The sequence below is a fragment of the Rhizoctonia solani genome, chromosome 3 (assembly GCF_016906535.1).
Source record: "Rhizoctonia solani chromosome 3, complete sequence".
Taxonomy (NCBI): Eukaryota; Fungi; Basidiomycota; class Agaricomycetes; order Cantharellales; family Ceratobasidiaceae; genus Rhizoctonia; species Rhizoctonia solani.
In genome coordinates, this window is record NC_057372.1 from 3,054,778 (window position 1) to 3,077,407 (window position 22,630).

Here is a 22,630-nt window from a genome sequence, read left to right on the forward strand (position 1 = left end):
TTATCCACAACTCCCGCTTTATTCCAGAATTTTAAGTGAACGTTCCATTTGGTCATTGGTGTTTGAGCAACAGAGGATCAAGCGCGGGAAGGTGTTACCAGAGCATTACGTGCCCTTGACCACCGCGTGACGCTATACGATCATCAAATCAAAGTGCACGCATGAAGCGCGCGGTTGGAAGTTGCTTTACTCTCATCTATCACTTCTGACGACCGAGTCATCGCACTATTACCGCGCGCAAACAGAAGGCGAAGCCGTTTTGATTAGGTTTCTCATATGTGACTCGCGCGCGTGGGATGCATACGTTTAGTGACTGGTAGGATTCAATCAACCATGCCGATCAGACAATTTCATAACGCGGGTTCTATGCTTGCCCCCGGACGCATGCGCTAGACAGTAAGCCACTAGTTTACGAACTCCTTTCGTTCACCAGCTATATTAACCCCATGGTTCATATTCGCTTCCCAGCTTGCACTACAAAGCTGGGCAAGTTAAACTAATTGAATCTGAACTTAGTACCACTGGGAATCAATCTGGTTAAATTTATTATTCAGTTGATTGGCTGTGCGCACATGTATCCCCTCCGCCAATCATTTATCCTCATCTTATTTCTAGTCTATACCAAACATCTCACCGGTTGCCGTTCCTGGCCAGCAATGCCACTACACGAGGACAGCTCATTGTCTTGGCGAATACATTCCCTGGATAGACGCTTGATCGACACACTGCGAGGGTGCCTGGCTTTCACCGAATGACCACGACAAACGTATATATGATCCAGAGTTGGATACTTGTGCACATCCCGCCATCTGAAAATGAATTTTTGTAGCTTAACCTCGCTCTTACCTGGTCGAGTGACTAGGCTCGCGGTAAGATAATTCTCGGAGCTTTGTCCTTGGCTCTATCGGCGCTAGCTCGTAGCTTGTGAGTCTCAGCGGGTTAGTTTCGCTCCTCGCAGTCATGACCGTTCTCTGTATTATTGAAGTAAGTAACAAAACCGGTATCATTCATTCTATTCTAAAGTCGATGGTAGTGGAAATATCGGCAGAACGTGATATCACCTCCGCATAGACCGCAGTCACTCTTCAGAGCCGATTTGGACCCGTACATGGTGTGTTACACAGATAAATATACGCCATCAAGTTCGGCTAATATTCACGTTCGTGTCCAGTTACAACTGCTGTTTGGAGAGATCATTATGTCCGCATCGGGTCTGATCGACGCCAAGTGTGCTATTGCCCAGAAGGCGTGGTGTGGCACTGTGTACCAGGTACAGAGTTCAATGAACGTCATCGGGGTGGGTAGTGTCGCGGCGTTTACGTCTGCCATCACTATCTGTAGAAAGAAGTAAATTGTATATAGAAACAAATATATATTATTGATTTAGTTAATTACAAAGTATGAACGAGAGTGAGAGTTAGAGAGAATAGGATGAGTCGTTAGGAGGCAGAACAAGCCCCCTTATATACCCGTGAACCAACCAGTCGAGTCACTTATAGGGGTGACGCGTACTTACTGCGCTTTACTGCGCATATAGCTTATTGGTTAGTTCGCACTGACTCGATTACATGGAAGATACTAGATTGTTCTAGTATGTACAAGTTATTTCTACACTATCTACGCCTGGTGGATTGTTTACCGGAATGGAGCGGTGGGCTACAGTCCTCACGTGTGGATCCCGATTAGTATGGCCATTTGGCTGTATTTTATCTTGTTCGCAGTGGTTGGGTACCTGGTAAAAAGCGGCAAGGGAGAGAACTTTTTCGAGCCAGCACCTTTATGTAAGTTTACTGCTCCGTTTTGCTTTATCGATACGAGTACTAATGCCGTACTTAATTACCAGGGTACTTCATAGCTCGCAAATATACTGTTGAAAGGATTTTCGGCCAATACATTTGGTAAGGATTTTAGGATTATAATTAATTGGAATTAGATGTACTTATTCCTCATCTGGGATTTGGTTTGCCGGCCCAAGCGGCATTTTCTTTTGCACCCAATGGTTCCTATGCGCCCGTGGTAACCTCACTTTCAATAGAGAGAGCCACTGACCCATGTCAATACAATGGCACTCCCCTGCGCGACCTCTCCCGGAGATACTCACGCCCGTAAATGGAGGGCCGAACTCGGAAGTTGTGCGAATGGTCGAGGCAATCAGGGAAAGACGCAAGTTCGCATGGTCCGCTTTGATGTACGTCTTTGTTTATTATTCATTTTCGTTCTTACGAGCTTGAGATGTTAATGATTGGTTTGATTAAATTAGGTAGTCCTACGTCATATATGATCCTAACTTTGGGACTTTCAGTAACCCCATGGGCGAATATAGGTGAAAACACACACATTCCCGAGTATTCTGGTCCCGCCGCCGGAATGCTCTTTTCTCAATTTCTTCTAAGGCTCTCGGGTCTTCTCTACGGGACCCTGAAAATCTCGGGAGCGCTCCGGGACTCGCTATTGTCGGCGAGCACTCCAGAGTGTCTGGTATGACACTCGAAAGTGCTCGTGGAGTGCTCTCGAGTGCTCGCCGAGCAATCCAGATCCGTCGGATCCTAACGAAGAGGTTCCCGAAATCGGAACGCCCTGGAGCGCTCCAGAGTTTTTGGGGCCCCCGTGGAGTTGTTACTGTTATTCTTTTGGCCACTACTCGCAGCCTGTTCCTCGTTGGAGAGGATAGGGGGATGTTGCTTGACGATGATCCAAGGGTAGGTCTTTATTGAAATCTAGTCGTATGTCATTACTGAAAAGTCTCGATAAGATGGTGTGCAGTGAACTATAGAGATACCAAGTCCCGAGACTTCTTCCAAAATATTGGTTTCTCAGGTTCTATTCAGGTATATTCTTTCTTTCCTTTTTATATTTATTAAGAGGTTCTGGCCCTCAACTCCAAGTTGATTGTCAGGGATAAAAGTAATGATATTTATTTGCAATTGTCTTAATTACTGCGCGTGTGAGGTTTCACTTATCGCCTACTCCTGTAAATACGAACGTCGATGGCGACCGTGTCGCCGAGATAATGACAATCCGTAAAACACTCGATTGTTGTGGTTCGAAAGTAAAGACAGTCATCAGAGAATCTCCCCCCCCGGGACCTTATAAGGTCAACGGGGTTCGTACATGAGTAAGCGGAACAATCCAAACGAGAGTATATAGTTAGAAACCAGATACAAACAATAACGGTAGCAAGGGTGGGCTGAAATGGTAAGTCGGGTGAGCGTGGCCGACTTGATTATGTAAGAGGCTCGCATATAATATAGTTAATATACGAATATCGTGCATCCCTCACAGCGCGCTAAACGGTCGTCTCACTTCCCTCTTACCCTAGTTATTGACCTTGTGCTGATTGATTGAGTAATAATCTCTCGGGTTATCCGCTGCTTCTTTCTCTCCTTCCGTATGCGCTCCGACTATGCTCTCATGTAAATCCGCGAAACCAGCCGAATCGAGTGTAATGGTTTGGAATCCAGGTCCTCCCCCCCCCCTCGACGGGACTTTATCCATCCAAAGCGTTCGATTGTGAACTATCAGACTCGCCGACCAGCGTTTGGGCTTTCGAAGCACAGTCGCCAAGTCGCAATTGGTTAGCCGTCGCCGGCTTGATATGTATTGAAGAATGAATCATCGATTGTAATCGAATTTCTGTAGATCCAGGCTCCCTTTGTATTGTTAGCTCGGTCAATTAATTGTACTAAATGTAATGGTCTTTGTTTGGAGCTGACCTTCTTGGTGCAGAGCCTGTTCCTACTAAACTTAAAAATAGGTTCTGCCTGTAAATATTTCAACAAAAGAGACAAAGGCCTCTCAATAGGATTTCTATGTGGGTCAGAGGTGCAAGCATTGGTCAGCGCGAAAAGTAGTGGTTTCATTGACCTATAACTCACGGTATATTGCAACTTTTTATAATCTCGTCAGTAAGTCTGCACGCATTGCTTCTTACCACAATAGTGTATTTTGTTTGACCTTTCCCGTTGCGAATGATAGAATAAGATTGGCGGAAAGGTCGAGACTGTTGTGACAAAATATCCTACGGCGTGCCAATGCTGTTTGGTCCGCACAGGTGGCGGCTATATATTATGTACAATACAAAAGGTCTCAATACATACTAGCCCAAATGATTGGCAAGAACCCCCATAGAAACTGGATAGATATGCGGCCAAAGCACCACAAATACAAACAGCAGGTCAGTTCGCAAACGAGCATCAAGTCAACATCACAACTGACATCCCTGTGAAACCAAGAGAATTCGAGCACACGCTGAGACTGGAGGCTACCAGACCGTACTCGGCCTGGTGCCTGGACTGAGCTCGGCTCGGTGATTCGGTCCCGCTCTGGTTCGGGTCACGTGCCTCGGCAATTTCAGATGGCTGGGTGTGATGTAATTCATGTTGATCAATGACTGCCCCGGTCCTCGACTGGATTCGCACATAAAAGTGTATGATCTCTCTTTATACCCATATATAGGGTATCACTTCTGAAAGTCAATCTTTTGTTCCATGTATGGGCTCATAAGGACGCACCGAAAGCCCCAACCGATGGAGTGCTCCCCTCGAAACCACTTTCCTATCCGAGTCGCGTCGGGAACCTGATCCATTACTATTCTCGTAAGATAAGACCATCTGAAGAGAACACGTGCTGGTCTAGTCCAGGTCCGAGTGACGATGGATGACATCACACGTGGGAGACTCGAGTAGGCTGAAGTGCGACGCGTCGGCCGTGGTGGACGACTGGGGACTAAGCTAGGGACATATGAAATATGAAATATGTATGTACTCCTGATTATCTACTCGATATATACACCGATCGTTGTATGAGCATAACCTGTTTATAGGCCTGGGCGTACGTGGACGGTGGAGCGTTCTTTTCTAGGCGTAGGGATCAGATCAGGTGGCCCCAGGGTGTACCCTCGACCCCATGGCATATATAAACAGCAATGAGACTAGTTGGACCTCATCTCGCCATGTCCGAGTTCCAGAGCAAACCATCGACTGTCACCAAGCGCAGGCTTAGCGGCTTTGGGGGCACTACCACCTCCACCGCGTCCCCCCGCCATGCCCACGCACAGCTTACACCTATGTATGCGGGTATCGCCGCTAATATACTATCAGATGGTCTCACCGTTGAAGTCGGAATCTCCATTCACGACGGCTCGTATACCATCGACTACTGCACTGACAAGATCAAGTGCACTCAACACCCGTCCAAAGCCCCAGGCGTGGTTGAGAACTACGTAATCAAGTCAATCATGCAATTTTCCACCGACCATATGCTCAAGTTTGTTGCCTGCGGTCTCACGCAATTCCTGGCCGACCTCGCACCGAACTTGTGCAACCGTCTATGGCTCGAGCTCGACATGGTCCCCATGGTGCGTCATTGATTTCATTTCCTATGTGTTGTGCCGCCGGCTTACCCCGGCTTACCCCGGATTTACCCCGGATTTTCAGCTCTTCCCCGTGCGTTTGACCAACAAGCCTCTGAGGCCCGGTCTCCCACTCTCTCGGACTGGCACTACCCCGGGTCCCGAAGGCGGGGCAGAACAACCCAAGGAAGAGTCATTGCTCAAGTCTGTCACAGACACACTCAAGGGGACTTCGCTCAACGTCGCTGGTAAAGCGACCCCTCGTGCAGTCGACGAACAGGCCGACTCGGCCGTCCGGAAGTGTGTTATGTACTTTGGTCCTACTCACAACCCTCGTTTGTCGATTGGTTATCGTAATGAAGTCGAGGTCGATGCGGCTGGCAAGATCCACTTGCTCGATGGATTGGATGTCTACCGCAAGACGTGTCGCCAACCTACCTGGAACGCGGTGATGCACTATGCGAATGACCTCAGGGACCGTGGAGTAAAGCTTGGCTTCTTTTCGAGTACCCCACAGGGTGGGGGTGTCGCCCTCGTAAGTCTGATTATGGTGACGTTGGACTATGGTCGTGACCTCACTTTCACTAGATGCGACACGCCTTGATTCGATTCTTGACTATTGTTGGAGTCGATTGCAAGTGGTGCGTCCCATATATACATTTCATGTAATACTTGTTAACCTCCCACTTAGGTATGTGCCGAAGCCGTCGCCAGCGGTGTTCCGTACGACCAAGAACAACCACAACATCCTGCAAGGTGTTTCTGCGCCAGACGTCCGTTTGACCAAGGAACGCCAGGAAGAATTCACCGCCTGGATCGAGTATAATGCCCAGTGAGTGATTTCAATTGATTAAACCGGTCGATATTGATGGATGGGTTTGTAGCCGGTACTGGGTGAGCGAAGGTGGTCCGCTGGCACCTGGGGGTGTAGATGTCGCGTTTATCGATGATCCTCAGGTATGCCTCGATCATTCACAAGATCTCCACCCACTGGAATTCATTTGAAATATCTAGATGCCCGGCCTCATCCCACTCATCAAGAAAGTCCGACCGGACCTGCCGATCATCTATCGATCGCATATCGAAATCCGTTCCGATCTCGTGCACAAGGAAGGTTCGCCCCAAGCAGAAGTATGGAAGTACTTGTGGGACAGGATCCAGCATTGCGATTTGTTCATCAGCCACCCTGTGAACAAGTTTGTGCCCAAGGAAGTTCCGGCTGAAAAGTTGACGCTCTTGGGTGCGAGCACTGATTGGTAAGTCTATCTGTTCCAGAGGTTCACCATGTCTTTTGAAGCTTATTTTTAAATAGGCTGGACGGTCTCGGTAAACCACTCGGAGACTGGGATCTCGACTACTACATGAACCTCTTCCGTCGCCAATGCGGTGAAATTCGCCAGAACCGGTTGCACTGGCCCGACCGTCTGTACATTGCGCAGATCGCGCGCTTTGACCCGTCCAAGGGTATCCCGGATGTGATCGATTCGTTCTGCAAGTTGAGGAGACGACTAGACGAGGTCTTGTACGTGTTATCCGCGATTTTCTTTTTCGAGTCGAGCCGCGATTGATTCATAATATTATAGGCCCGCGAATCGGACGCCTCAGCTTTTGATCTGCGGACATGGAGCGATTGATGATCCCGATGCGAGCATCATTTTTGACGAAACGATGGCACTGCTCGAGAGACCAGAGTACGCACCTTACTCCAACGATATTGTCGTAATGAGGATCGGACCAAGCGACCAAAGTACGTACCGACCGTCTTTCACTCAACGTATCCACTAACGCGCATCACGCACACACACAGTGTTGAATGCCCTTCTCTCAAACGCCACCGTCGTCCTCCAACTTTCCCTCCGCGAAGGTTTCGAAGTCAAAGTCTCCGAAGCACTTCACCACGGAAAGCCGGTAATCGCGACACGGGCAGGAGGAATCCCTCTCCAGATCCAACACGGCAAATCCGGATACCTCGTCGACGTCGGGGACACCCAGGCCGTCGCGAACCACTTGTACGATCTCTGGACGGACCGCGAGCTCTACAGCCGCATGTCCGAGTTTGCGCGGAACAATGTGTCGGACGAGGTCGGGACCTTGGGGAACGCGTTGAGTTGGCTGTATTTGGGTAGTAAGTTTAGTAAAGGCGAGTTTATCAAGCCCAACGGTCAGTGGTTGAACGATCTTGCGCGCGAGGAGGCTGGGGAGCCGTACAAGGAGGGAGAGCCGAGGTTGCCTCGGGCTGGGTTGAATGTGGTTGGGTAGATGCGACGTGATTGTAGAAAATAAAAAAGAAGAAAGTGTAAACGTAAATGTAAACGTAGGATAAATGTGAATTGTATACAATGTTTGATCGACTTTCATTGGGTGGGGTGGGTTGTGGTTTGTTGGTGGTCACTTTGCTCGAGCCTGATTCTGTTTTTTATGTTATGTCCAAATAGACGCGACGCTCCGGAACAATAGTCTATAAGGTATTTCGATCGATGCGCCGCCATAACGTCCAAAGTATAGCTGTATACATTGGAAGTTGCAAATTTATCCCAAATAAATGTAATAGTGGGTCTAAATAAATGCAACTATTGCTTTGGATGTTGCGGCGGACTTCGACATGTTGGGCTCCCTTATGTAAGCATAGAACAAAATATGGCCTGCACCTGGCAGCAATATTGCATTCACAGGCTGGTTTCTATAAGAATCGCTGCAGAGTTTCAATGGTGTGCATATAAGGCTGTGTAAGCAATAGATTCGAGTACTACATTAGGCGGTCAAGTAGAACTTGTTTCGTTGGCCAAACAAAGGCTCAACTTGGATCTCAAATCCAGCTTCCGCCATCGGAGCTGCCGATGGCGCACTTTATTTGCCAGATTTACCGCTGTACTAGCAGGCAGCGTATTGGGTACACATTAAGAACTTTTTCTATCTACCTTTGGCTCACTTGACGATCATTTCAGCTTCCAATATGTCATCACCGCTAAACGTGGTCCTAGTACACTCCACAGCAAACGGTGGCTTATCGTCAATGCCTATTGGTATTCCCACCAGATAGATGGCGGACAATTGTAACCGGCATTGGTGAGTTAGATTGGGCGGATTTACGGGCGTCTTAAATGGTCGTAGATATTCGAAATGGTGGTTCTGCTTACTCGTCGCCTCATCTTTGAAATTATCTAGGGACTTTTTCACACGGGTATCAAAGGCTTTATCCTAATGTATGTAATACATGGGCGTAATATTGTCGGAGGCACTGGTATAGACAGGTTGATGATCTGTTAGGTAACGGCTCTCCAGTGCCTAGCGCCGCCACCGCCACCGAACGAACAAACGGATACTGGGAAGGGGACTGGATGGATTCATATAGTGTGTATACGTGTTTATACCTCGGCATTATAAGGCAGGACCGACTGTATCCAGGCTCCCCCTAATTCGAGCCACTACTGGACTGCCAGGGCCTTCAGCTCAAGGTCCAACCACCCTGTCGTTCATCCGGCTTACATAATTACTTTGCCAAGCAGACATCTCCTGCGAAATCGCCATACGCTGCGCATATATCTAATTTTGCTTTTACACCACCCTTGATGTGTAAGGTCCAATTTTCCTAAATGATACATACGTGGACTATAGCAAATCGATACAGCGATACACCAACCACAAATACAGGCTAGACTAATGGCCAGGAAGGACTTTTGTGATCATGTGTACACGTATCCACGCGACTGACCTTCAGCATATAATCTTCCTTGGCGGAATAGTGCTACAATCCTACAGGTAATGATGTTGCGAGTCATAAATCGGTCTAACTTCGGCCAGTATACACCTCACGTATTCATGGTGGTTATGCGATAGAAACGTAGCAAAGGTTCACCCCGTTCGCCATCGAAAAGTACTTCGATTACCTGCAATATGATAGCGCCATTTTTGTCTGTTGTCTTCATACCTAATTAAACATATATGTACCAGGGTTTTCAAAGTTCCGCAGGATAATATCTGGTCTCGCAATAAATCAAATATTGCTTAGAAGGAAATCTGTTGCAAATAGAAGTATCGTATTCGCAATTTGCTCATTTGGCTTCATTTCGTCCTCCGGTTATACAGGTCTGAGCGTTGCCGACAGTGCGGATCAAACAAGGCTTCTTTATGTTGCGCGGTACGCCTGAATGCGTTATATTCCAGCCATGTCTCTGACCACATCTCTGTGGAAGTCGGGAGATCGTGGGTGACTTACTGGTTCCTCCGTCTCTCCCGCAAAGACACGCGTGAAGAAGCCACATGTAAAGCGCAGATACCGTAAATGGTGGTTAGGCTTCCTCCTTGGGGAAGCAAGTCTTAGAATCCATGCCATCGCATGATCCCGGTCGAAGTCGCAATTCCGAGTAACAAGCAACCACGCTGTTAGTTCGAATAGTGAGAAGCAAGCTGGAGATCATAAGGATAGACCGATTTGCCGACAATAGCAACAAAGGCCGTCGGCCGATGCTCGGCTAGGATACGCCAAGGCTGTTCACGCGATTAAACAGCGGTGTGAGGTGTGAAGAAATGACTATGTATGCCCAATTGGAAGGTCGAGAGTAACGGTCGTCTGCCCGTATTACCGTGGATAACCCATTTATTATTCATCCCAGCGCAGCTTCTCGACATATGAAGGTCGAGTGAGCATATGGCGCAGCTGGCCGAGCGGGGGAAACATTGTGTGTTATATGATTTCGGTGAAAGGTAATTATCAGGAGTATGTGCGACTTAGGCACTCTATAAAGCCAGGAATGTGAGGATAAGCAAACTCATCGGTCTCCTTGGTGTATCGATAATTTGTTCCCTGGTTCATTCGCTCATAATGGCACCTTTCGCTAAGCTCTCTACCATCGCTCTCATGATTGCCTCTGGCGCAGTGGCTGCTCCATGGGACCATACCACCCGACAAGCTACCCACAGCAAGTTCGCTGTTGGGCCTCGTAAGGTTGAGTTCCAATCTTACCATCCTCCATCGACTTTCGAGACCTATGGCACCGGAATCGATCACCCTCTTACCAAGCGTGGGGTCGAGAATGCCGATCCTGCTGAAGCCGCCAAAGCTTTCCTCGAAACGAAACTTGGCGTTTCTGCCGATGATATCTCCCACAGGAGTGGCTCTACCTCCGACGTTGCTAAGCATGAATACTTCCGCCAGAGATTTGTAAGCGAGCCTTCATCTTTGATCACATGCACCTTCTGACTCTAATTCTCAGAACGGTATTGCCGTCGCCAATGCTGTCGCCAATGTAGCGCTTAAGAATAACAAGGTCGTTTCGTACGGAGCAAGCTTTGTGAAGCCAAGTAAGCTAGCGATCTAGCTATTTTAGCCCAGTCACTTACTATCCTTGAATCGAACCAGAGTCCGTGGCCTCTACGACTCCAACGCTGACCAAGGAAGAGGCCATTGCAAAAGCCGAAGCGGCTACGGATGCTAAATATAATGACTGGCCTACCACTCTCGAGGCATGTGCAGCTATCCCACAAGTAGTAAACCAGTGCTAACTTGCTATCTTCATAAGTACTTCGCCAAAGACTCGGACCATGTAGTCCTTGCGCACGTTGTTCAAGTTCAGAACGAGGAAACTGGCGAGTGGTACGAGGCATACGTCGATGCCAGCAATGGGGAAATTGTCAATATGATTAACTTTGTGCACAAAGCCAGCGTATGTAATAGGAAGTTGTGCCATGTGCATATACTCACGTAAACTTTAGTACCGCGTTGTTCCGTTCACCTCGCAGGATCCGGAGGACGGCTTTACCACTGTGACCGATCCCCATGACACTGTTGCTTCACCCAACGGCTGGCACCAGTACGGCACTACAACCACAACTTCTACATCCGGAAACAACGTTCTCGCATACAAAGGCTCGACCACTGCCACAACCTCGCAATCGAGTGCCGGGAATAACTATGATTATACTTTGGACTCGACAGCTGCGCCTGCTACTAGTATTGATGCCGCACGTGTCAACGCATTCTACGTCGCCAACATGATTCACGATCTAACGGTACGCCTCTGAACCCTCAATCATTGGAGTCACGCGCATTCAAATTAATATGGATAATTACAGTATCGTTACGGCTTCGACGAGGCGTCTTACAATTTCCAACAAGATAACAACGGAAAAGGAGGAGCCCAAAACGACCGTGTCCAGATTTCTGTCCAGGATACCGCGTATACAAACAACGCAGACTTCTCTACTCCTCCGGATGGACAGTCGGGTAAAATGCGCATGTTTGTTTGGACGTATACTAATCCGAGGCGGGATGGAGCTTTCGAGAACGATATTGTCACACACGAGTATGGACACGGCATCTCGAATCGATTGACCGGAGGAGGAACTGCACGGTGCTTAACAACTCAGCAAAGCTGGGGGCTGGGAGAAGGCTGGTCTGATGCACTTGCAGACTGGACCGAGCAAACGAGTGAGGCGAAGGCCCTTTCGGACTTTACTATGGGCGAATATGTCACTAAGATTGCCGGCGGTATTCGATCTTACCCGTACTCTACTAGCAAGTCAGTCAACCCGCTAACCTATGCCTCGCTTGCATCTCTCGGAAATGAAGAACATGCTGTTGGCGAGGTCTGGGCTTTGATATGGCACGAGATTTACGCTAGTTTGATCAATAAACTGTCAGTATGCCCGCTTGTTGTATGCATCGTCAACTAATTTTACATCACCAATGCAGTGGATTCTCGACTAACAAAAACGAGTCGACGGGTACTGCTGGAAACATTGTTGCACTGTGAGCAACTATCATGACCATTGTTGGGAAAAACTGACACCTACCGCCCATAAGACACTTATTCATTGATAGTCTCAAACTTCAGCCTTGCAATCCTACCTTTATCACTGCTCGAGATGGTGTGTAACATGGGCGGGCGAGAACAAATCAATAACTGAGAATGACAATTTTACAGCCATTATTCAGGCGGACGCAAACCGGTACGGCGGGGCCAACAAGTGTGCACTTTGGGCAGCGTTCGCCAAGCGTGGTCTTGGCTCAAGTAGGTATTATTCTTCTCTCGAGAAAGTACAATATTAATCTAGTATCCACCAAAGGTGCTACAGAGACTCGTCGGGATAGCACTACTCTTCCAAGCGGATGCTGAAGTATGGGTTACGGTGTTGGCCTGGTTCTTTGACGTACATGTATATAGTGCACAATTATTCAAAATTACAAACTTTTACTGGGTATCTTAATTTCATGAGTTCTGCGGAAGTGAACCTAGGTTTGAGTTTTATATTCGCCTCAAGGTGGGCTCTGGTGGATGTACAATATGATGCTACGGGTAGCACGTAAAGTACTACAAGGAAAGCATGTGACCAAATAGGAGTATAAAATCTAACAGCACCTCCCGGGCCTGGGTCATTTCACCATACGGGCTTCGCGTATTTCAGGTTGTCATAATGGCCGGGGCCCGCGGGGCCCGTAGAGTTTTAAATTGGATTGTAGCCAAGCTTGGAGAAGTTTACTTCAGTAAGCTTCTGAGGGCACGTGATGCGATGTGCTACTCCCGTCTTCTGTTGCTCGCTGAGCCGTGGTCGTTGAGATCTAATAATACTAGTGAGATAAAGATATTATATATGGTGCAGGTTCTCCTGAGTTAACGAGTGTATTTCATCATATTTAGAATAAATACCAAACTGGATCAGAAGGCTCAGAACGGGAAACGACAGAACTAAATGACTTGGCTGTCCTCTTTAATATTTAGCATATGCATTTTGATCACACTCCCAAAGTAATCATTGCTGACGAGTCAAGTCTCTTGGTACCCGGGAGATCCTATCGGTACAACGCGCCCTGGGTTGGCTGGTATCCGAAATCGCGCGCATATGATGACACACGAATACCTCGTAACGTTGAACGAGATAATCCAGTATTTCTTCTAATGCCAGTATAAAAGGCCGAGCTGAACCTCCAGCAACCTCATATCACTCGCTCACTCAACATGTCCAGCTCTGCAATCTCTCATCTTGATACACTACGGTCCTCGGATGTCTCACAGCTTATTGGGAATCATTCACTAGAATTGATTCTTATGGTTCTGGGAGCTCTAGGCATTAGAACCTTCTACAAAATTGCTAAAAGGTCAAACGTGTTCAGCAATTTAGATGGGCCAGCATCTGAATCATTTCTGTGGGGTGAGTCAAAATTTAACCGGCATCAGTACTTAGATAAAAGAAACGCTAACACTACGAACTCAAGGAAATGAAAAGTTGATGTTTAATTTTGAACGTTCCTCGACCATACAAGAAGAATCATTGACTGAACATGGTCTCGTTTGTAGAATAAAGTCTATCCTCAGGGTGCGCTGAGTCCCTATGATGAATGTCTCCTGGTTCGCATCGCTCACAATTATCGAATGCAGGAAGACAGACTATGGGTTGCTGACCCACGAGCAATGCATGAGATTCTACAGAAGGCTTATGACCATTTTCATGAGCCTCCATCGGTACTTGCGTATGTAATGTTTGGAACAAAAACTTAAAGTCCTAACCAGTGACACACTACCTAGATGGCTCCAAATTACACTGGGTAACAACACCGTATCTACAGCTGGTACGTCTTTGCTCCATAGCTTCGACCAGCGATTATGACCTCTATTAGGTTCTAAGCACAAAGTACAACGCAAGGTATATGAAAGAGAACTTTGCTTTAGCAACATTCTCATGCTCCCTTTAGATCCTAAATCCGGTCTTTACCGCATCGCATATGCGTAATTGTAGGTAGTTTATATGTAATCAGCCTTCAATTGCGACTTACCATCAGATTTCAGTGGTATGATAATCCAGAAACTGAAAGACAGCGAGTACTTAATTAATGATTAAACATATATTAGATGCCGGTATTCACGGAAATTGCGTACCAAGTAAGTAGTAAAGGTTCAATCTCTTTCATAAGCTCAAATATTGCAATAATACAGGTCGAAGGCATTATAGCTAGAAAAGCACGGGAAAACGAAAGTAACAGTAGAGTAGTGGATCTCGCCTCCTGGATGAGCAATGTGTCTTTGGAATCGATTGGTCAAGCAGGTAATTAACATGAAACCACATCTGGACTTTTGTTTGACCATTGACACCCAGGGATGGGGCACCGATTTGGAGCGATGGAAAAGGGCCAAATCGAATTTCTTCAAGCTTCACATCAGCTGCTGTAAGTCAGACGTACTAGTTCAAGTGTAATGTGCACTAACCATACACATTAATATAAAAGTCCGTTGATAAATAGGATGTGGTATCTTCATCCCTTTATAGCGACCCTCATCAAGCTAAGACCCGCTTGCTTTCGCCGGTTCGTTGTTGACCGCTTGCCATTTGGCCCGGCACAGGCACTCAAAAACTCAACTGATGTTGTCGATCACACCGTGAGTGGTTATATTTTATGAGCAAAAGGCGCCTTGATAATGTTCTTTGTAGGCCAACACCATATATAAGAAGAGAAAGAGTGCGTTTGAGAATGGGACGTTGGACTCAGAGATTGCTGCTGGTAACGATGTTGTTTCGATGCTACGTAAGTTTTATACATAGACTCGAAGGGAATAATCGCCCTTGAATTTTGGAACATGCAGTCAAACAGAGCGAAACACTGTCTGGGGAAGAACAAATGACCGAGGAAGAACTTATTGCTCAAGTGAAGTGTGTATATGCGCCCACATAGTGTTACAAGTAAAGATTAACTGCCTCGGAATACAGTGGACTAGTGTTTGCTGGACACGACACTACAAGGTACGCTATGACACTCAAACGCCTCATTCAAGTTTATCGAACCCCCATTAACAGCAGTGCGCTGGCAAGAACCCTCCACTTCCTCACACAGTATCCGGATGTACAGGATCAATTGCGCAAGGAGGTTCAAGAAGCTCATCGCCAACACGGCAAGGATCTCGATTATGACCAGCTCAACTCGCTCCAGTATTTGGACGCCGTGTGTCGTGAGTCCCTGCGCCTGGCGGCTCCCGTTCAACGCATACAGCGTGTCGCAGGCGCGGACTGGAGTCTCCCACTTCAGCATCCGGTCAAGGCCAAGGATGGAAGGACTGAGCTTAGTAGTATACACGTGCCAAAAGGGACACATATTTACTTATCGATCGGTGCTATCAATCGAGACAAGTGAGTCGATTGGGTATCGTGGTCATGCTATTTGGAACAACCTTCCTACAGGGAACTGTGGGGGGAAGATGCATCAGAGTTCAAACCCTCGCGCTGGTTACAACCTTTGCCAAATAGTCTGTCTGAATCCAAGATTCCTGGGGTTTACTCGAATACGTAGGTACTTGGGAACATGCTTGGTCTGGTTGTTGATATTGCTGTGTTAGAATGGCGTTCTCAGGGGGACCTCGGGCATGCCTGTAAGTGTTTCGTCGTCTTTCCGAAATCATGCACAAACAGATTAATGCCTATAATATGTAGTGGGCTCAAATTCACCCAGATTGAGATGAGTGAGTTTGCCTATTTTACATTTGAGCACATTAGTGGCTGACCATGGCACAACCGCGCCAATTTTTTAGAGGTTGTATTATCAAATCTGATCTCTTCCCTCAAATTCGAGATGGGCGATGAAGAAATCATATGGGTCGCTGCCGGAGTGGCCAAGCCGTATGCCAGGGGAAAGGACGGGGGGATGATGTTGTTCGAGGGCCTACGTTGCCGCTGAAGGTTACCGTGCTTGAGCGGTCAAGCTATTTGTGAACAGTGCCAGCTCCTGTCCCATAGTGCCATTTTGTAGCGCTCGTATCTGGTGTTGATAGATATATTTCCACCCTGATAAACAACCAAGAGCTCCAAGATTGGAAATATTCGCTATATATTGGAAAGCTTCAAATCATGCGGGCAGAACGAGGCCAAGGTTGCAGTCGATGGAATCATTATTCTCTCGCTTGGCAACTCGACTTAAGTTTCAATACCTGGTTGGATGATAACGGCGTATATAAGTAAATTTCGGGGAATGAGTGTATGCGGACGTGTCTGATCTACCAGTGAGTCACGCGAGCATTGTGGGAGAATAAAGTGAAGAAGTAGCACAAGTTCCGTAAAGGAGGGAATTCCAGTGGAATTCAACAAACAGGCAAGTAAAATTGCCAATACAGAATATATATATTGGGTCACGTGCCCTAATGTTGGCTAGCCAACTTGGCCCCTATCTTCGATTTGACTAACGCCAATATCACCGACAGTGGATGGGTGATTGGCCGGTCTTCACACCATGTCACACATCTGGGAACGATCTGAAGTCCATAAAAGCTCGAAATGCATCGAAATTGTTGTAACTTTATTTTCGGACTATTGCCAAGCTATGACCACGTTGGCGAATCTGCAAAAGAAACTTAGTCGAGCGCTCAAGGATGTAGCTGGAGTCAAGGGGACAGGGATGGTGCCTGGTTAGTCACTCGGATCGATCTGTTGAAAACGTTCGTTGAATATGATTTAGCCAATGCGATGCAAGCGAGTGCTGTATTATTCGAAGCGCTTGGAGAGGTCGACGGGAAACTGGCTAAGCTCGCGGAAAAAGAATACGATCACTTGAGCTCCGAAGTCCGAAAACATTTTAAGAAAATGGCTGTAAGTAACGTCGCGCATGAAACAACCTATGAGCTCATCTTTCCCGCTAGAAAGAGGAAAAAGCTCATGACGAAATGACTTTTAATACCAATGTTCGGCTTAAGCAAGCATGTAAGTATGCTCGTTAAACCTTGGTCACTGGGGGCCGACAGTATCTTCCAGCCTCTGCATACGACAAAAAAGTTAAAGGAAAGGTTCCATATACTGCCGATGAGCATGCCAAGCACGTACATCTTCTTAGCGCCCTGGGCAATGAAATGGCCACCGCCAAACTGTGAGTTAATTTCCATATTTTAATTAACTGATATTAATGGGCTTTGTAGGGCGCACGAAACTCAGATTTCCCAGAGACATATTGCAGTTCTGTTCGCGGTTGGTGCTTCATTGTCACGGGTCGCGGATGCCTGCTGGACTGGTTCCTGTGAACACGTCAAACGCGCAGGACCTCACATTGGCAGAATTGGGCAGTGGAAATCTTTGTGTGAAGGTGGTTGGGCCGGGGCGGTCCCAGAGGATCTGCCGGATATTGACAAACCTGGGTCAGGCGTGATCGACAGGCCAAGATTTGGCGGGTCCCCTAGCAAGGACAAATACAGCGCGAGCCTGACCGAGACTATGACTGGGTCCACAAGTCGTTCTCCTCCGCTAATCTCGCCATTCCCCATTACACCGATTCCAGGAATGGGACCGCTCAGCACCGGAGGATACTTCCCGGGTATGGGCGAAAATAGCGATTTGAAGCCTCCAATTGCACCGTTTTCGAGAGAGGGCCCCTCAGTCTCGGGTAATGGTCATCATTCACCTGGAATGCCATCCTCACCAGGCCCACCTCCATTTGCAACACCTGTCCCCCCCGCCACGCCAAAGCGCAAAGAGTCCCAATTTCCTCCCCCACCTCAGCACCCCGCCTCTCCAACTAGACCACACGCCGGATTGCCTCCGCCCTCTCCGGTAAGAAGCAACGTTGGTTTGCCTAACCAACCCGCCGACGGACTCCCACCTTCAACACCCGTGCGACCGTTCACGGACCTCCCAGACTCGAAAGGATCACCTGTAAGGGCCCCGCCATCACCCGTGCGAGCATCTGGGTCCCCATTTCGGCCCCCCGGCTCCCCAGTGCGAGTCCCATCGTCTCCAATTCGCGGGCTTCCTGTCCCCCCGAATCCTGAACTCGGCCCGGACTTTCACACTCATAACGCGGTTCCACCAGTAGATCCTTCACCCGGAACTCCCAGTCCATCTCCAAAGAAGGGGTGGAGCACAAGCTCGTGGGCTCAAATCGGGGATAACAAAAATGGAGGCCAGCCCCCGTCACAGCCTGAGCCTGAGCCCGAGCAAACCGTTTCGATCTCTAGGTTCTTGAACGAAAATAAGGAAATGGGCATTGATGTTGCCGAGCTAGAAGGAGCAGCGATTCGGGAGAGTGTTGAGAAGATGGCTGCAGCTGCGGCGGCTGGAGGCGCGTCCTTGACGGATAATCAACCGGGCGAGACTAAACCTCTTGTATTGGGCGGAGGCAATGGTTGGGGAAACGGGAGTCAGTACGAGCTTGGACCCACGGGAACTTTGAAGAAACTGGTTTTGGACGAGGACCGGCGCCAGATCTCTGGAGGGCCGCGAGCAATGCCCGACCCGGCAGGTGCCCGACCTCTGCCACTGGTAGCGGACACGAAAAACCCCGGACGAAAGAGAACCGGGAGCATCGAATCGCTGACGAGCAATGGAACCACGAGTCGGGTGGCGGCTATGAGGAACAAATACGATAACCCTGTACGTCCATTACATATCTGGCATCTTGTATGCTCTCTAACGTTGACGTCTGCTGGTTAGCCACAATCACCGGGCCTGAAGGAGCGACCGGCGCTCTCGCATGCAGTTTCGGACATGATGAATGCTGCGCGTTCTCCCGAAATTGCGCATGCCACTCCTAGAACGTGGACCCGTCCAAACCCTCCACCTTCGGCCTTTCCTGAACGCGCAGGTCTTATCTCTCCCTCGCTCGACGACATTCATAACCCCAATGCCGGAATGAGCTGGAGCGAGCGCGAATTCCACAATTTACGTGAACAGCGGGAACGGGAATGGAAGGCGAGAGAATATGCACTTAGTTTGGAACGGCGTGAACTCGAGTTGGAAAGACAGAGGATTGCGCTTCATCAACAATATCAGCAGTTCACCGGATCGTCCTCGAACAGCACAGCGATTAGTGGCACCACCGGAATCAGTAGTTCTACGGGCACTAGTGGAACTACGAGTACCAGTGGAACTTCGAGTGGGACTGGCATCACGAGCACGAGCGGTTCGACGGCTATGAGTGGAGCGACGGCCATTCTAGGACACCCAGCATTCGGCCGTCGACCAAGATCACCGGAGAGCATCCCGGATGACACTCGACCGCCCTGGATGTCCCCTCCCAAATCTTCAGGTGCTCGGTATACCTCTCAGCTCCGAGACGAATCAGACACCGAGTCGACCTCGCCCAGCGGCAAGAAGAGCACGTGGATGGGACGAGGGCTAAGGCGGTTAAGCATGCCTTCACCGTTTGCGGAGAAGAAGCCGATCCAAGTCGTATCGATACCTGCGCCTAGGGAGCCCGGGATCGGGAACAGGAGGAGTTTTGATGCTGGGCGTTAGTCGCCAGGAGGAAATTTTTTCATTATCTAGCGGTTCGTGATGCCGGGCTATGGACATTGTGTTGGTTTTCTCGGCCACGGCTACCTTGATTTGATTTCTTTTACTGTTTTCTTTTTTTCTTTTCTTTTCCTCTGGTTTGTGAACGCTTAATTGTAATTATGTCTTGGGTTGGGGGCTGTTGTTTATCTGTAGGGTGCTTGACGATATGGGTCTTGTGAAATCAACAATAGAAACATTTATATCTTAGAATATACAATGATATACAATCCGTGAGCCCCGCAATCGAAGCGTCTGGTCATGAGATTGCACGATTGTCTCTCAGTTTATCACTGGCCGCCGGATCGCCAGCTGCTCTTTTTGCACGTTTTGTCTTTATGCTTTCCTGCGTGTATAAATTTGCAGGGGAGAGTATGTCCTGTATCATTTGCAACGTTATTCTAATTTGTTTCTTCCCTCGCCCGGTATTCTGCATTGCATTAGTTATTTGCTACCAGAACAGGCATATCCTTCGACGCATACTCTATGGGCTGTGTCAATATATGCGCTCAAAATCACAAAAGTAGGTGTAAGCTGAATTCGCGACAAAGCAGAAGTATCTGTTGGATTTTTGTTACCGGGCACGCGCAGTCGGCAAAATGCGTATTGGGTCGTACTGGAACACCATCGGCTCAAGGCCAAGTGCATCAAATACCTCTTTAGTCAGGCGACCAGTTCTTCAAAATAAATATCAGTTTATATGCATGGTATTAAAGGTATCAAAGCAACCGAAAACCGGTCAGAGGGGTAATGATACAGCACACAATGTGAGCAAAGATTCGTTCATGGTTCAGACGAATGCCTGTTGTGGAGCGGATAGGACTCGCTAGGGCCGTCAATAGTGTCGCGAGACTGAAACTCCAGAGGATCGGGACCCGAGATGAACCGATCCTGATCTTCATTGGATATGTCTGAAAGATAGACCTATGAATATAAATATGCGACTTGTAGACTCGTTTCTACTGACCTTCCAATGTTCGGCCTTTTGTTTCCTCAATAAGAAGCGTAGCCGCAGCCCCGGTCATAGTAAAGAATGAAAACGCAAACATGAGGTATTTGAGGAATGGGTCAGGGTCATCGCAGGTGCGTTTCCCCTTAAAGTATCCATTAATAATGGAGAAAACAACCTGAGCAATGATGGCTCCAAGCTTTCCCGACGCCGCCGATATCCCGTGAGCAGTGGCGCGGTAGCGAGTAGGGAACGCCTCTCCCGGAACGATGAATGTCGTAGTATTGGGACCAAAGTTTTGGAAAAAATTGGCTAAACTGTAAGTTATAATCGGACCTCATATTAGTAAAAAAAAAAAAAAAAAAAAATCGATACAGAGCTCAAGTTATTTTCTATGTATCTCACCAATACAAGAATATAAGAACGCTTCCTCCATAGTCGTTGATCTGTTTGTGAAGGATGTCCCATGTAGCACCAATTACGATGAACAGTACTAATTATATCATGATACAAGTTAGCCATCTAGGGTTAAAATCTCAGAGAGCGGAGCGCTTACCAGTCAAAACGATAAACCCCATAATCTGAATAGGCTTTCGACCCCATGAATCAATGAACAGAAAGGTAAACCAGTATCCGGGAATCAGCCCGCCAACAGCTAATATCAGATTCCCCTGAGAGACACCGCGAAGGATGGTGTATGCGTTTTTAGCAGTATAATCATCATCGCAAGCTTTCGAAATGAAACCCAGCGGTTTAAGCATGCTTGAGGTATTCAGTCCTAGAGTATAAAATGGGATGTCCAGAGCGAACCATGAATAAGCCATCCCAAAAATAAGCTTGAAGTTCCGCCATTGTCCAAAATGCCGCTTGAAGTCGACCCATGTGGCTTGGGGAGCAATCCCACGCCGAACAACAGCATCAGGATCTACCCTGTATTCACCCGTGGTCAAGAAATCATTGACATCCTGGACGGCCTGTTCGACGTTTCGTTCTACGTCCATGGTAAAGCGAGGAGTTTCAGGAATCGTTAGCCGACAATATAGTGCGATGCACCCAGGAATGGCACCCAAGCCGATCAACAGGCGCCAACAGCGATCGATACTGTCCTGCCTTTTTCCGTCCTGGTTGATCTGATTCTTATAAGCTTGAGTAACAATAAAAGCAACCAGAGCAGCCGCTGTTTCCCGAGATTAATTAGTGAACAAGATAATTGTGGGGCTAACACTTACTAAAGTTCCCAAACCCTTGCATGGCAAACACAGCGGTCATCATTCGACCTCGCACCTTTGTTGGGGAGAACTCTGACGTGATTACGGAAGAAAGAGGATACTGTCCTGAGTCAGAGATGTCCTGTCTGATCAATAAAAGACATCATACATCGGCCCCAATCCCAACGCCCATTATAAATCTCCAGGCGCTTAACAGAGCAACAATACTGATAGTTCGACCGCTACGAGCTTCACCTGCACATGCTTGAGCCAATATGCCAAGGATGACTTGAGGCACAGTTTAGTGGGCAAATGTCTGATTGGCAGAATAGGTATCTCACCAATCATCAGTTCGAATCCATACATCTTTTTCCGCCCCAGAATATCCGCTAACCAGCCGAACACAAGCTGGCCGAAAAAGACGCCAATTTGTGTGGATACTTTCAACGCAAGTTCCGAATGGGGTTTCAACTTGACTCCTTTATCACCGTAGACTAATCCAATCATCGTCTCTGCAATGCCGATGGCGAATATACTATATGAGCAGGTGAAGAATCCAATTCCAGCAACTAGACATGCTTTCACATGGAATATTCTACAAACCAAACGATTAAATGATGTAACTTGCCATATTTCATATATTAAGTACACTCACGAGAATGAAGCATTATCTACTTCTTCTAAAGCCTTCCGGCGTTGCTCGTCATAGGTGTACTGAACTTGAGAATTATCCCGTTCTGGAAGACGAGGTACGTAGCCAGAGAAGAGTTAGATAGCCGAGACTTGAGTGCAAAAGCGTTCGACATTGTGCAGTAGAAATCGAGGCAGAAGTGAGCGATGGCAAACATAAACTGACCCTCTCAGGTTCTTTATGTATTCGGGGTGTCA

At 47.8% G+C, this 22,630-nt stretch overlaps 5 protein-coding genes across 5 annotated transcripts; 4 read left to right on the top strand and 1 right to left on the bottom strand.

The window, feature by feature from the left end:
* Positions 1 to 960: 960 nt before the first annotated feature.
* On the top strand, positions 961 to 1,351 carry RhiXN_03394 (uncharacterized protein; the record flags this gene model as incomplete). The annotated part of the gene is made up of 3 exons (XM_043323211.1): positions 961 to 984; positions 1,034 to 1,111; positions 1,172 to 1,351. The coding sequence occupies 3 exons, from the start codon at positions 961 to 963 to the stop codon at positions 1,349 to 1,351; spliced, it is 282 nt and encodes a 93-aa protein (XP_043178707.1).
* Positions 1,352 to 4,951: 3,600 nt separating this feature from the next.
* On the top strand, positions 4,952 to 7,609 carry RhiXN_03395 (glycosyltransferase family 20 protein; the record flags this gene model as incomplete). Its single annotated transcript, XM_043323212.1, has 9 exons — positions 4,952 to 5,356; positions 5,436 to 5,885; positions 5,939 to 5,991; positions 6,042 to 6,182; positions 6,235 to 6,307; positions 6,365 to 6,606; positions 6,663 to 6,872; positions 6,934 to 7,097; positions 7,158 to 7,609. 9 exons carry the CDS (start codon positions 4,952 to 4,954, stop codon positions 7,607 to 7,609), a joined length of 2,190 nt encoding a protein of 729 aa, XP_043178708.1.
* Positions 7,610 to 10,172: 2,563 nt separating this feature from the next.
* On the top strand, positions 10,173 to 12,465 carry RhiXN_03396 (extracellular metalloproteinase MEP; the record flags this gene model as incomplete). Its single annotated transcript, XM_043323213.1, has 10 exons — positions 10,173 to 10,511; positions 10,564 to 10,651; positions 10,710 to 10,837; positions 10,924 to 11,013; positions 11,063 to 11,359; positions 11,423 to 11,985; positions 12,042 to 12,098; positions 12,171 to 12,217; positions 12,274 to 12,360; positions 12,416 to 12,465. The coding sequence occupies 10 exons, from the start codon at positions 10,173 to 10,175 to the stop codon at positions 12,463 to 12,465; spliced, it is 1,746 nt and encodes a 581-aa protein (XP_043178709.1).
* Positions 12,466 to 13,305: 840 nt separating this feature from the next.
* Positions 13,306 to 19,549, top strand: RhiXN_03397 (cytochrome P450 family protein; the record flags this gene model as incomplete). Its single annotated transcript, XM_043323214.1, has 24 exons — positions 13,306 to 13,498; positions 13,563 to 13,663; positions 13,726 to 13,817; positions 13,873 to 13,916; positions 13,965 to 13,990; positions 14,040 to 14,051; positions 14,103 to 14,135; positions 14,197 to 14,226; positions 14,281 to 14,389; positions 14,441 to 14,510; positions 14,586 to 14,721; positions 14,774 to 14,867; positions 14,926 to 14,992; positions 15,050 to 15,082; positions 15,137 to 15,466; positions 15,518 to 15,622; positions 15,673 to 15,705; positions 15,767 to 15,795; positions 16,648 to 16,734; positions 16,785 to 16,915; positions 16,966 to 17,026; positions 17,078 to 17,189; positions 17,239 to 18,685; positions 18,746 to 19,549. 24 exons carry the CDS (start codon positions 13,306 to 13,308, stop codon positions 19,547 to 19,549), a joined length of 4,179 nt encoding a protein of 1,392 aa, XP_043178710.1.
* An 819-nt stretch (positions 19,550 to 20,368) lies between these two features.
* Positions 20,369 to 22,249, bottom strand: RhiXN_03398 (Sugar (and other) transporter; the record flags this gene model as incomplete). The annotated part of the gene is made up of 7 exons (XM_043323215.1): positions 20,369 to 20,496; positions 20,553 to 20,851; positions 20,940 to 21,027; positions 21,091 to 21,711; positions 21,764 to 21,863; positions 21,912 to 22,030; positions 22,084 to 22,249. The coding sequence occupies 7 exons, from the start codon at positions 22,247 to 22,249 to the stop codon at positions 20,369 to 20,371; spliced, it is 1,521 nt and encodes a 506-aa protein (XP_043178711.1).
* Between the last annotated feature and the right edge of the window lie 381 nt (positions 22,250 to 22,630).